This window comes from Anser cygnoides, chromosome 1, assembly GCF_040182565.1.
Source record: "Anser cygnoides isolate HZ-2024a breed goose chromosome 1, Taihu_goose_T2T_genome, whole genome shotgun sequence".
In the NCBI taxonomy this organism is placed as follows: domain Eukaryota; kingdom Metazoa; phylum Chordata; class Aves; order Anseriformes; family Anatidae; genus Anser; species Anser cygnoides.
The window spans coordinates 6,363,145-6,377,713 of NC_089873.1; the positions used below are offsets into that span (position 1 = coordinate 6,363,145).

At 38.5% G+C, this 14,569-nt stretch overlaps 1 protein-coding gene across 11 annotated transcripts in view; it reads left to right on the plus strand.

Moving 5' to 3' along the window:
* Window positions 1-14,569, plus strand: part of CELF2 (CUGBP Elav-like family member 2) — a 374,770-nt gene that overhangs the window by 311,571 nt on the left and 48,630 nt on the right. For 10 of the 11 annotated variants that reach the window (XM_013185426.3, XM_013185427.3, XM_013185423.3 and 7 more), the window contains 3 exons: window positions 2,668-2,747; window positions 7,617-7,775; window positions 9,189-9,252. In XM_013185426.3, coding sequence (XP_013040880.1) covers window positions 2,668-2,747; window positions 7,617-7,775; window positions 9,189-9,252 — 303 coding nt within the window. The remainder of the gene's footprint in view (window positions 1-2,667; window positions 2,748-7,616; window positions 7,776-9,188; window positions 9,253-14,569) is intronic. The other variant, XM_048062540.2, reaches the window with a different exon arrangement.

The window sequence follows — 14,569 nt, forward strand, 5'->3', positions numbered from 1 at the left end:
CCATGGAATGCTGTTTCCAAATGCTCATATTCAAGCCGCATAACCTCATTCATCAAGCATTCCCCTTGCCCAGAGAACAAGTTTCTTTTAAATAGGTAGCTTGCTATACAGCACTTTGCAGAGATCTGCTACGGAAGTCTTTTCACTCCACAACAAAGGAAAATGGGATCCAAGCAAATGAATTTGGGCTGGGCAATGAGGAGGGAGGTTTTGCTGTAGCAAAGTCCCCAACAGCTGAGCTTTGTGGTTAGAAAGAGAAAAAGCTTAAGGGAGGGAAGAGTGAGTCTGCTTTATCTTGAGAGGAGTACAGCTTTATTTCTCTGCTGATTCACATTTCTTTTGAGACCTGCTAATTGCAACATCTCTCAGTAAGTTACTTACAGCAGTACTGCTGGGTAGAAATTGTGATAAATGCATAAACTGTGTCTTACTGATTTTTGTTGACATTTTACATGCTTCTTATGCATTCTAAACCTCCATTCAGTAATTGTCACTATGGTACACACTCCTGGATAATGAGAGCGAAAGAATTGAATGAAGCAGTTTCTTGACCATTATGAACAATATTATTCAAGGCTCTATGGGGTTTCTTGCCTGCCCTCCAGTATATCTCTATTTGTGCTCATCCCCTTATGAATTATCAAGACAAGAAATGAAAATCCTCCGTGTTATTTCCTCTGTTAATGATAATAACAGAAATGAGTTTTTTTTTAAAAGAGATTACTTTGATGGTAAATTTGGGCCTCTTTAATTTTAATGCACAGCAGCAACATGGAAGCTAGCAGAGGTACTGTAGTTTATTTACCCTTCTACTGCACATTTGGTCTAGAATGCTGTACAGAAAGCTGTTCGTTACATCATTTTCTTTGACAGGACATTGATGCTGAATAGCAGTAGTATAGCAACATGTAGTGTGTCTAAACAGCAGTAAGACATCATCAGTTCTTACATTACCTGAGAAACATGTAATGTGTCATGACACTGCCGTGAAGTTTGCATAAAAGGATCCTGACTTCTGATTTTATAATGGTGACCCATCAGCCAGAGGTTCATAAGCCAGCTTAGGTTTTCTTGTACCAAGGGCCTTTACATTAAAGAGAAAAAACTACCGCATGATGCAAAAATGCATTGACTTTATTTTCATGACTAGATGTAGTGCTTTTGGGTAATGATCAGGCATTGCTTTCTCTTACTGTTGTTTGATTAAAATGTGAATACAGTCTTGACTTGATAATCTCACCAGGTACACACGGAGCAAAAAGAAAAGGTATTTTATGCCTCTAATTGATTTACATAAACCGAACAATCTGTTGCTTGTTGGATTGCAAAATGGTTTATTTTGCCCATTGGCCACAGGGGCAACAATATAATATTTTTGATGCCAGAATGTAGCTTTCATGCATTAGCTCTAAAATGACAATATGCTTTAGCCTCTCAGTGCTTAGATTTGCTTCATTTGGAAATCTTTTAAGTAGTAATAATAATAATGTTTTGAGGAAATTGAGTGGAACACTAAATTATTCTCTGAAACCTAAGTTCAAACTGTGCAAGGCTAAGGGAGCTGAAAATCAATGCACTTTTAAAGTCATTAGAGATCACAAGTGAAATAAGTCTGTGTTGCTTTAGCTAAGCTTTTAGTGTGCCATGGTATTATTACAAAATCAGCCTGAATCTGCATTAATTTCACAGTCTTTTTCTTTAAGATGCCCAAGGGTGCATGAAGAATAAAATGTAAATCTCAGAAGGCAGTGTTTTTATTAGTCAAAAGGGCAGTGAGTCATGCACTAAGAAAGTTGACCTGTACCATGCCTAGTATAGGTATGACTGACAACAGTAAAAGGGTGGAAAAATAGCCCAGGCATTCGCCTACTGGCTTTTCATTATGATTTAAAAGGCTATAAAGCGAGAAAAGTGATTTTTTAGTTATTCATGCACATAGCTTCAGAATTGTTCGAGTTGGTGGTAGCTTTCATAGATCAAAGAATTATACATGTACCTAGGACTCTGAGAAACAAAAAAAATAGAGATTTTTATTTTAAATATGTTATTTTCTTAAATGTTGAGATTCCACCTACATTACTGAATTTTGTCTGAGTCTTTCCACACTTAGTTGCAGAGTATACAGTGGAGTTTTTCTCATCCCTATTTGTATGGTTGTTCTTGGCACATCACAGAAATATGTAAGTGACATTATGGACTCCTTTAAATTCTCAGTTCAGCTGCTGGTGACGCCAGTTCTTTATTCACTATCCAAAATGTACCTACACAAAAGCCATAGCAAGCAACTATTAATGCATGGCCTGAAGAGACTAAACTACGCAATCCAAACTCTGCATAAAAGCCTTACTTATTTCAAACCCTGTGGCTAAAGAACAAAACGAAAACAAAACAAAACAAAAAGAACAAAGAAAATAAAAAAACAAATTAAAGAAAGAAACCCTTTCTCCTCACCCATCCCCACCTAATTTTTTTTTCTTTCATCTATGGTCAGATTAGCAAGTCAGCACTGTCGATAAATAAACTAGAGAAGTTGTTTATTTTTATGTACTACTGAGAACAGTGTCGTCTTGTGGCCGTTCTCGTAGACTGTGTTGGTTTAACAAGCGTCCAACCCTTTTGTCTTGTTGTTTTTTGTCTTTCCTGCTCCCTGTCCCCTTGTTCCCACAGGCTGTGCGTTTGTCACATTTTCTACAAGGGCAATGGCACAGAATGCAATCAAAGCCATGCACCAGTCTCAGACCATGGAGGTACAGTACTGTATCATTTGCCCTTTCTTTGTTTTCTTTGTGCAAATGATTGCGAATGGTAAAGCCATGCTCTCCTGGACCAGATCAGACACATGACAATCACAGATTTAAACTTTTTACCAACTCACTCTGCCTCTCCGTGTCAAGCTTATTTTCCTTAATGACCTGGAAATGCACAATAAGGTTGCCGTGTGGTATCCAACCACGGCTCTTTGTCCTGTTTTCAGTGGCATTCAGCAGAAAATAAAAATGCTGTGAATACCACTCCTTACTCATACTCAGAGTATATCTAATGAGTAAATTACCTTTAATATTAACACCCCCTTACCTCCCCCCCAAAAAATTCTTAGTTTCCTTTAAATAGATTTTTAAGTGTTCTGGTTTGCGCTGCTCTGAGAAAAAGCTCAAGAGATTTAATGTGGCCACGCTGAGTTACTAGTGCATGTGTTTTTCTGCAAATAGAATCTCTTTTTAAGTTAATATAATTTCTCCTTCATATAGCCAATAAAAATGGTAATGTTGACAGAGCATACCGAAGCTTCCTGCAGAGCACCGTCGTGGCTGGCCCCTCACAAGCAAGGGGCTCTGTCTCCTCCCACACTGCCTCTACGGCCTCGTATTTTATAATGATGAGCAACACAAAACTTTAAACCTGTTCACTTAATGTGAATATAGCTGCAGGCTAACGATCCGGTCATTGGAGTGGTGATCGAATGCCACAGCTTGTCTGGCAATCTCAAACTTTTGTCAGTCTGTGATTTTTGTCATGGTCTTTCAGAATTTTGCACAAAAAACCGCACAAGTATTAAGTCTTTACTTACTCTGGATCTTCTAGCTTATCATTGGAGAGTGCATGTTATACTGTATTATGTATACTGTATCTTCGTGTAGTGATGATTTTTCTCAGAGGTGGCATTGATGTTATGTGCACTTGTTTCTTTTTATTTATTTTTTCCACCAGGACCTTTCGATTTTTCTCAGTGACTTTTCTTTGCAATGCTCTAGTCTCCCACAGCATGCTGGGTGCTAAACAATCATTATTGCGTCATGTCGTTGAGCTGCTTTGTGTAACGAGCCAAGGGGGGAGAGCAGGGGTGGGAGGGTGGAGAGAGGAGGAGAAGGAAAAAAAAAAGAAAAAAGAAAAAAGAAGGCAGTGCATGAAAATGTCACTAACTGTTTCCCATATTCTACAAGTAATGATACTGGCATTGCAAAGCTATTGTCTTTCCAAACATCACGTTTGAATTTGGTTGAGCTTATTTTATAATCAATGTGTTTTTTTTTCAGTGCAATGCATTTTTAGACTCTAAACAGTTTTAGATGAGAATCTGCCAATGAGATGAGAATAATTGAAATTATCTTCACTAGAAAGCTGATGCTATACAATATATGTAGTCTGACATTATATTGTGAAAAAACTGCCACTTTGAGTCTTTGAAATAATACTCGTAGTAATTTGTCTGCCATGCACTGCTCCATTAATTCAGATCTATATATTTTGCTGGGTTTGATTCCAGGTAAAAAAAAAAAAAATTTTTTTTTTTGGTAATATTGTGTTTTACCTCTATTTTTCTATGTGTTTTAATGTATTTTTCTGTCTAGCAAAATGAATTTTACACAGCTCTGCCTCAGAAGATGTTAACATTAAAGAGATAATACATCCCAGACAAATTCTCCCGTTCTTCTGTTAAATGCCGTACTCCAAGTGAGGCTGCATTTTGATATGATACTCCTGTTGACTTTAGTTCTGTAGAATAGTTACTCTTGAATCTCAACATCTTTAGAGTCATCATCAGTGAGATCCCCAAATTGGCAAGGCAAAACATTTTGCACTTTGAACATCTGGGTCTTTGTGCCAGTTGAGCTCAGGCTGAGAGTCCCTTGTTGGAGAGAAGCAGTACACCCTCCGCCTTCATGGGTGATGGACTGAACAGAGTCTGTACCTACTGTCTTGCCACCACAAAGAAAAATATGAAGGCAACACGAGATGTTGAGAAGAAAATGGCACTAAATGGGGTGCGGGGTGCAGATGCCAAGCCATTGAATAAGGAGAGGAGGTGCACATTGTGTATGTACTGGGACATTCCTCTCAAGATAGAAAATGCAAAAGCATAAAGCAGAAGTCATTCTTTAAGCAAAACAATTTTGCTTTTTTTTGCCAATGCTCTCCTGGTAAAAGTTAACGTAGCTTACGTAGTGTTAAATCTTGACTCTCAGCCTGAAACAGTGGTCCCTGGACACATTTATTTCACATTTAATGAAAAAAAGAAGTGGGCTGGGGGGAGAATGTGTATTACACAATCACATCTCAACTCAATTACTGCAGAATTTTTTTTCTGACTTCATTATTTTCTGTTTCTTGGCACGCATCATTGACCAAGATGTATTTTCAAAGTGGGCTAAGAAAGAACAACGGGGATGTTAATGTCCAGATGAAGACATCTCCTAAAATAATGAATTCTTTTACTACTTTTTGCATCTGACTTTGTGACCTGGTTAAATCAACTGATTTTTAAAACATAATTGCTGCTCTGGGTTTCTGCTCTTCTCTCTCATTTCTGTGGGTTTTGTTTGTTTGTTTAGGACATTCAAATGCAGCACCAGTGGAAGACACTAATTTGTTATCATGGAGTAAATTTGATGCAACAATAACCCTTTTCTCATATAGAGCCACTTGCTACATATAATTTCAGTCTTCAAAATGTTTGCTCTCTCAAAAATGATGAAGTGATGAAATATAGAGCAGACAGTGAAAAAATGAATTATAGATTCATAAATTGCAGAGATATTGTTTTTATACAATTTACTGACATTTAAGCATTCATAAATATGATGTCAGCTGTAGTGTTGACTTCTGAGCTGCTGAACTGAGAACTGAAATAGCCATAAAATATTTCTTCCTTTAAAATTCATTTCTATTTCTCTGGAAATAAATTTGATTCTCCTGTACACCTAGGTAGCAGTCAGTAAGTTCTGGTTGTTTTTAGCCCAATGCTACCAAAGTTCATATTAAATACAGGACAGCTTGCTTCTTTATTAGCTAAACCAGAAAATTTTCTCTCACACCCTTCAACCTCCAGATCCCTTTTTTTATTATTTTTTTAAGGGCCTTGTTTTTAATATTAGTATAAAAATCACTGAAGAGAGGTAATTCTGTAACAAGATGACTGCTTCATAATCTTTATTTGATTGCTGGAGTGGTATGTATCTCCTTTCTTCCTCCCTGAAACACTGAAAGACAATTTTACGATGAAACACGCAGGGAAGGAGTTGGAGGTGGAATAATAAATCGCAAGCGATGATTTTCTAAGATAATTCTAAAGGAACAGTGTTGATGGGAGATCTTCATAAAAGAGATATTATTATTGTGGTTTATTTCATCATTTCATCTGTTGATTTTGAATGTTCTTATCATTTGTCCCGGTGTGAGGTTCTTCAAAGAAAAGGTACTCAGCTGCTCATTGTAGATAGTAGAGGACAGGAACTTTTCTCAAGATGTTCACAGTGTTGTGAGAGCGGACAGAGGTTAAGTAAAACCCCGCACCCCGTCCTACACAACACACTTTGGCTAAAATGCTGCTGTGTTTTTTGGACTTGAGTCATCTTTCACTCCTACCATTGTGTTCAGATTGAAGTTAGACAAGAAATTAGAATAACAAAGCAAGGTGGTGGAGGGAAGTTATTCATTGGCTCCTGTGTAGCTCGAAAACAGTGTGGAATGGATTGGCAGGTTCTGTGACTCACCAAATGCTTGAGTTAATTTGAAGAACTGAATCATTGCAGTTCGCTCCCTTGATTTGAGAAGAAAAAAAAAAAACAGACTTGAAAGGTTAAAATGTGAAAACATTTGATAGCAGGGAAAAAAAGTAGCGGAGACATCATTCACATTCACATGTCTCATTCTCACAGCAACTTTGCCCAGGACTACCCCACCTGGAGTCCAAGGTTGTACATTTAGCTTCCCTCGACAGTCCACCTAGTCCACAACCTCCTACTTCTTCTCATGAGTCCCTCAGACATGGGTGAGGAGTAGACTGCAGACCAGATCTCTGGTTCTTTCTTAAAACCTCCCTATTTCCTAAGGCATCTTGCAGCCCTCCCATATCATTAAACAAGAGGCTCATAGAAGCACTAGGAGAATCAGATAAGAAATAAAAGAATGGTGTCAATCAGGAATGGGCTGCTATCACCAGAACTAGTCGCTTTTGGTCTGCGTCCTGCCCTTTGTTCACATCTTAAGGGTGTTTGATACAAAGCGTGCCAGGGAGCAGACCGCAGGTGGGTGAATTGTCCAAGCAGCATCGCCCTTCGTGCTCATGCGAGGTCCTTGATATGAAAAGGACCAGTGACCCGTTGATAATGGGCTCTGCAGTAAATCTGGACCTATTTACTTAGGGTACAGGAGCCAGCTGCACCGAGCACGACCGCACAGTCAGCCCATGGTGGCAGGGCGGCGTTGGCTGTGTGGTCCCTGGCAGCAGGGAGGTTGGACACCTCTCCCATTGGCAATGCCTTGAAAACAGACTGCAGACAAAGCATCATGTCCATCTCATCAGCTGTGAAGCTTAATTAAAGAGGACTGGTACACTCGCTGTCTCTGGCAGCAGTTTTGATAGCTGGAAGGAGAATAGAGCCTGAGGAAAGGTGCTTTTTTAAAAAGAACTAGGGAATCAATAATTCTCCGTGGCCTCTTTTCCTACGAAGCTGAAAATCTTAGTCCTTGCAGTCCTACATATGCCAATCACAAAGAGAGGGCGAACGGTCAGGTCGTGCCATCGCTGGTGGCCCTAGGGGACATGGCTGAGCTCACGATGCAGGGTTGACTCGGTGTGATTTAACTCCTCTGTTTCCCGATCTGTCTAACCACAGGGCTGCTCTTCGCCAATCGTGGTGAAGTTTGCTGACACCCAAAAGGACAAGGAGCAGCGGCGTTTGCAGCAGCAGTTGGCACAGCAGATGCAACAGCTCAATACTGCCACTTGGGGAAACCTCACAGGTCTTGGAGGACTCACACCACAATACCTAGCTGTAAGTTCATTTCAGAGGCGATGGCTATATAATGCTGTATTTATTTTAGAACCATGAAAACTAGCTGAAGTAAACTCCCTTCAATAACGTGCTGTGTCCTCCGGGACATGTAGCATGTCTTCTAAAAAAAACTCCGCATGTTTATTGCATGGTCTAAAAATAAATAACAAGGAACAGAATTTGAATAAACATTTCAATGTGTCACTGCTGTCCAAGGCAAGCACTTAAAGTTTACTCACGCTACAAAATAAAATTTGATTCCATTAGTTTTATTGTTCTTTTGAACGTTAGATTCTGTTTTTTATAGCAGGGATAAAAATTAAGTTATTCTTTAGGGAAGGACAGATAGGCATCTGAACACTGTACAGTCTGTATTTATATGGTGCGGCTTCTAAACTTGGATGTTCTGGTTCAGTCCTCTAATTTTACATATTTTCATCTGGAAATTACTTTTACTTTAATGCATGGTCCCATCAATGCTAAACATGCGTGATTCATACTATCTTTTACAGAAAGCGAAGATGGCAGAGGAAAGCAATTTGTCTCTCATAAATTTAAAATGATATTTTCTTTGATCCGTATGTAAGATGAAAAACAAGTGCTAGCTGCTGCCCCTGTTGGAGAAATCTGAAATGCATGGCCGTGTGTCTTAGGTCCTGGATTGCCAAGTCTCCCTTTGCAGCACAGCTGAGAGAGAGCCTCTGTTTTGGGAGGCTCTGCAGTTGCGTGCACTGGTTGAGAAGCTTTTTGATAATTTGGGGAGTTCCTGGTGATTCTGAGCTAGACGAATAGATGCATCCATATATGTACTGCATATGCATAAATACATAATTTGTATGCATACAATGCTTTGGTACAGTGATATAATGATAAACAGCAATTTACCTGGCAATTAAAAATATATATTAGTATTGAGGTAGGCTAATTAATACTGAGGTAGGCTAAATTGCTGTATACAAATACCAGTCTAATGAGTATCTGTGTGCTTGATTCATATAGATAATAAAGAAAAAAATTAATTCAAGAGGGTGGGGGAGAATGGACCGTGATTGACAGAGATGAGTTATAGTAACTACTAGACTACAGAGGGTTGTAATTAGTCACGCTATGTTGGTTTAAATAGATTTAACACCTGGTTGTTAAAAAGAATAAATTGATTAATTGTTTTAAAGCAGCAATGTTATTGAGTTTCCCTTGTGTCTGTGTGTTTCTTAATAGAGATTAGACATTAATATGGATTTACAGCGTTGACTCTAGGGATGTTCATTCCAACAATAGACGGAAGCAAGAGACTATATAAATGTAAAGGAAAGCATAAATACTCCAAATGTGAAATGATAGCTCATTTTAGTTTTATCTTCATTTGTTACATTAATGTCAGATAGATTGCTGTTTTGTGTTGTTAATTTGCAGCTTCTGCAGCAAGCAACTTCCTCCAGTAACTTGGGTGCCTTCAGCGGCATTCAGCAAATGGCCGGTAAGTTAAAAAGCATTTCATTTTGCTCCAGCTATGTTTTGTATTCTTAAGCTATTGAATTCTGTACCTCTAATAATCACATTGTCGGCTGGGGGGTTGTTGTGTATTAAATGTGGCAGATGTATTGGCAGGGGACAGCTCGCAGTTCAACGTCAATAGAAACACTTTCTCCCCTCTTTCAGAAACTGAAATTAAACCCACTGCTCCCAGGTTGTGCAAACAGTTTGTCTTGCATTAGTCACCTGCCATTTGTCCAAAGTAACCAATTGTAAATTGCAGGAGAGCTCTTAGTCCCTGCAGCTGTATCCTTCCCTATGAAAAGTGTCAGTAAAGCAACAGCAGGATTACATTCTAATTTCCAGTGAGATTTCTGTGTCCGGAAAAATCAAATTAATGGCAGCCCTCAAACATTTTAATAATAGGTGGTGAGTAAAAATGTTCTGACCTTTTTAATGAAACCCAAGATTACAGGCCTACCTTTAGTATGAATTTTCAGGCTCCTTTTATAATCATGGAAAATTAACTGTGTGCCTTTTTGACTTTGGAACCCTAGTTGACAAAATTACACAACAGAAGCTTTTATGTAAAGGTATAATCTTTAGTCTGGGGGAAAAAGAAAGGAAGAAAGAAAAAAAAAGAAAGAAAGAAAAGGAAAAAAAAATCAAAGCGTGAGCATATTTGAAAGCCAGCTAGTTGGAGGGTTTCTTAGTAATGAGCTGTGTGCCAGTAGTAACTGATGTGTAGTGATTAGCAAAAGGTCACTCCCACTGTGTGACCTACCATGCTGATACCCTAACTTAACATGATGCTAGAGAAGGCAGCATGTGCAGTAAATCAGAGCACAGATGCACATTATGCCTGCCGCGAGAAACTGTTAAAAAGCCTTTTTTCTTGTTAGAGGAGGGGAAAAAAAAGGAAACACAAAACCCCCAAATTGCTACATTAGTTTATTTTAATCATGAACCCACTGAATCAATGGCATACAACATTGTGCTTGCTTCATCATCACAAAACAAAGACTAAAATATTCAGAAGTCTTTATGAACAGCATTTTCTCACTTATCTTCTAATCCTGATCTTTTGCTTCTCTGGTTTGGCTTTGAATGAATCCTGAAATACTTTAACAAGTATAGATATACCGCACAGTATAGCTATACCCCACAGGTATTCTTTGCTCAATCGTTATATTATGCCATTATTGCAGTGACATCAGAGACTAATGTGAACCTGCTGTCTGACAATATAAATTGGCCTACAGATGACAATATCTCTGAATTATTCTCTCTTCCTCAGACCTGCTGGCAGTGCTTGCTGGTTCTATTATGTTACACTTGCAATCTAGCATTTTTTCATCAAAAAAATGTATCTTAATATGATAAACAGAACAGAGCGGTTCAGTAACAGTTTTATACTTGGCAGTTTTGGAAGTGGCTTTGAGCTCAGAGATTGTGTTTAATGTTTTCATATTTGGTTAGGTCTGCAAAATGAAAGAATTGAGACACTGAGGAAAAATAATGTGATATATATCGCATTATATGCACCTTAGAAGTTTTCTGTTGCCTGTTTCTCACTGTTAGTGTAGATTCAGCTTTGTCTCAAACTGTGTTGAAACTAAGAATTTTAGTCAAGTAATTTGAGGAGGGGCTCTCAATCCAGGATGGGATTTATTCTCTGAAAATCATATGGTCTTGAGAGTAATAAATCATCTTAAGAAATCGTAGCAGCATTGCTTTTACTTGAGCGATATAACTTCTTGACAAAATATTAGATTCCTAATGGGCTCATATAAGGGATAATTTATTGACTGACTGCCTCTCCTGGAAAATAAATATTTTTTTACCTTATATTCATGTTATCAAAACTGCTCTAAATTTACTCCGTTCTTTCGCCAAAACATGCCACTCTTCAACCTTAAAGTTGAAGGTCAAATTAGTGATACTAAATTTCTCTCCAAGCTAAAGCTGTACATGAAAGCACAAAAGACTAAGCACTATTTCATCATTAGGACCAAGAGTTCATGTCCTCTCCTCAGAAATCATAAATTATCCCAGACTTTATCTGCAGTACTGCTATGCTGTGCACCTTGTATTAAAGACTTGTATGTCACGTTTTACGAAAGGAGTAGAAAATGATCCTGTGTCTGCAGCAAGGTCTCACATTACCTGCAGAAGCCATCCCTAAATGTTTGTCCCTACAGTCCAGAAAGTAGCATAAAGGCCCAGAGTTTTTTAACTTAATCTGTATACATTTCATTTTATGAAATGAGTCCAGTATGTATTTTTCATATTGTATGTGGCTTGCGTATTAATAGAACATGTCAAGATGAAGACTAAAGTCTAGACAAAATCGAGTAAGGTGCTTAAGAAGATCCATTATTACAGCTTGCACATTCTTTGAGCTAAAAAAATATGTTTACAGTTAAATATTTGTACTTGTTCTTGTGCTGAATTTACTGGGGAGGGTTAGGCATTCCTCAACATAAGCAATGACAGCATCTGCATGCTTGGGTGATTCTGCATGCAAGAATTTATTCAAACGTGCAGTGTGTTTGAGGGGTCAAACTTTTGTCTTTGAAGTCAGTGGGTATGCTTACCGCTGAATTCAGACACTAAAAGTTTGATCAGAAGCCACAGAAGCCGTTGAGATTTCATTCTTACTTACATGTCAGGGCCCTAGCCCATGCCAGGGCTCTAGCACCTCTTCAGTGAGTAAGTCCCAATGAAGTCACGGTTTGCTAAATTAGGATGTTTCATTCACTTGTCCAAAACTGGGGACCTCCAGATCTGTAAGTATTTATTTGTACTACTAGAGTTCATGGTGTCCCTGAACACAACAGAAGGGACACAGCACACAGCCTGCTGTGCAAGTGAAAAAAAAGATTTACTATGCAGTCCTCTGTGTTACTATTTCTTAAATCAAAGCAATTTTCTTTGCAAGCAGAGCAAAAACACTAGTCTTCAGTGTGAAGTTTTAAATTCCCTTTCCATTAATACCATGCCTCAGACTAGTTAAATTTTATGTGGCAAAACCAGGGATTCTTCGGTTTTATTGAAAGGCACATTTAGGTATTTTCAATTGAAGAGAACTGGAGTTTGTTTGGAAGATGGGGATCCAATCCAAAGAAACACAGGGATTAGTCTCAAGAACTCACTAACACAGAGACATTAAACACACAAAGCATGAGCTCCAGAAGTGAATGTTGTTTTTGGTGTAGCAGCCCACTGGCACTACTGTATGTTCAGTGTTGCCTTTGCCCTATTTTCATAAATCATGTGTGAAGTCCAAGTAAATCATGAACCTGGCTTAACTACAATTTGTGATATTTAGATTTGAGAGGCAAAAAGTAGTAGCTTGCCATTTAGCTTTCCAAGCCTTAGGGTTCCACACTCAGTTCCCCAGCTTAGATTTTCTAATTTTTATTGAAAAATGAGATTTTCGTAAAATCATTTTATTTCAGGAGTCAAGCTGAAAAAAAAAACAATTTAATATGTCAAGACTGGTAAAAATAAGTTGGCAGAGTTTGCAGGGCTGCTTTGTTATTATAATAATCCCCTCGTCTTGACTACAGGAGCTAACCCTACCTTGCCAAATGCTGCTTTATTGTTCTTTGTGGAACATGCAAGCACATGCCATCACTGAGCATATATTTTATAGTTTTTCCTCCCTGCCTACAGTATCTGCTAATGCTAATTTAAAGGCAATGTTTTCTCTCACATGTCTCTCAAGCTTCGGTGTCTAGCCCGTGCTTTGTCTTTGGGGAAGGCTAATAATGTGGACGAATTACATTATGTGATTTGATTGTCTTATTTTAAAAAGACAATGCAAGCTACATTCAGCACCAGCAAAACCATTTCAAGCAAAAATAAATAAAAAAGATTGCTTCCTCAAATACATACAAATTTACAAAATGCATGGAAGGCTTAGTTCAAAGGTGATTGATGTCATTTGAATATTTACATTAAATTTGACTCAGATCCAAAAAAAAATGGAAGCTATTCAAGCCAACCTGCCTGTTAAAGAAGAACCTGGAAAGTACTATACCAACAGTAAAAAAAGGGAGGTTTAGGGAGGTTTTATACTCTGCTGGGTGGCTGTAAAAAAAAATAAAATGCCCAAAAGTATATTATCTATGAAGATTTTCTATTGCCTATTAATATGAAATGTTTTGACAGGAATAAATATTTGCTTATACAGGAATATTTCTATATACGTGACCAGTCAAGACACGTAAACATGTACAGTACTCATAAAAGACACAAAAGGACTCTTTTCAGTGGACAGACAGTGTATTTTACTTCCTGAAGTCATGCAGGAGAAGAATTCATGCTTTTGGCTTTTCTTGCTTTGGATTTCAGACCTCTGAACCCTCTACAGCTGGGGCTTTTTATATTTTTCCAATGTATTTTTTTGTTCCAGTCCATTCCAAACTCTCTCACAGTTTGGTTGCATTTTGAGTTGAACTTCTGGCCCATTCAGAGTCCTTTTCAATTCATTTCACCCTTCTTCTGCTACCCAAGCCAGATTTCCTCCTGTTGCAGAGTCTGTGGGAGCAGATGGGTGAGAGAAACTCTGCGAGGTTCTGCTTTCTGAATATTTTCCTCTAATTGTTGGATTGGCTCAGTGGATCTGGAGGGACCAGTTGGAAGCCAGGGCCATCTGCACAAAAGCTCTATACTTCTGCATTGGCCCAAGGATCTTTTATATCCTCTGACTCGGTGGTGGCTTCATTCCAGCAGAGCCATACTGAAGGAGGGCTTCTCCTGCTATGACCTCTTTAGGGATATCGTATTAAAAGTAAAGGTCAGTGAGAAACTCTTTCCAGCTCAAGGGAAATAGCTGTTTCTTAAAGATAACTACCAGTTTTGAAAATGTTGACCTCAGGGACTGAAAGCATTGAGCTTTTGTAACACTAATTCCATAGAAAGTCCTACTTAATTTAACCCATACAATTTGCATTTTTTTTAAGATAATAAATTAACCAATTCCATTTATAACATTTTTTGGACAGCCAGAATTTGAAGCAAGTGAGTCTGTTCTCAATCCACACGTAGCTCCTGCTCGCAGGAGAAGGAGAGGCACCTTGAGAGGAAAACCAAAGCTTGGTGGCTTACAAGACGTGCTTATTCAGATGGTAAAAGTACATGACATGGAGTTTGGCCAGGTCTGGGCACAAGATCTGTAGCTCTGGCTGGGCTTTCCACAAATGATGAAAGAAGAAAGAGATGCTTTTTGTTCCCTTGGCCCCTCTGCAGGTGAAAGTCATCTCACTGAACTTTAGCAGCTTGGAAATCAGACACCCAGTCTCCCTAGAGGGCAA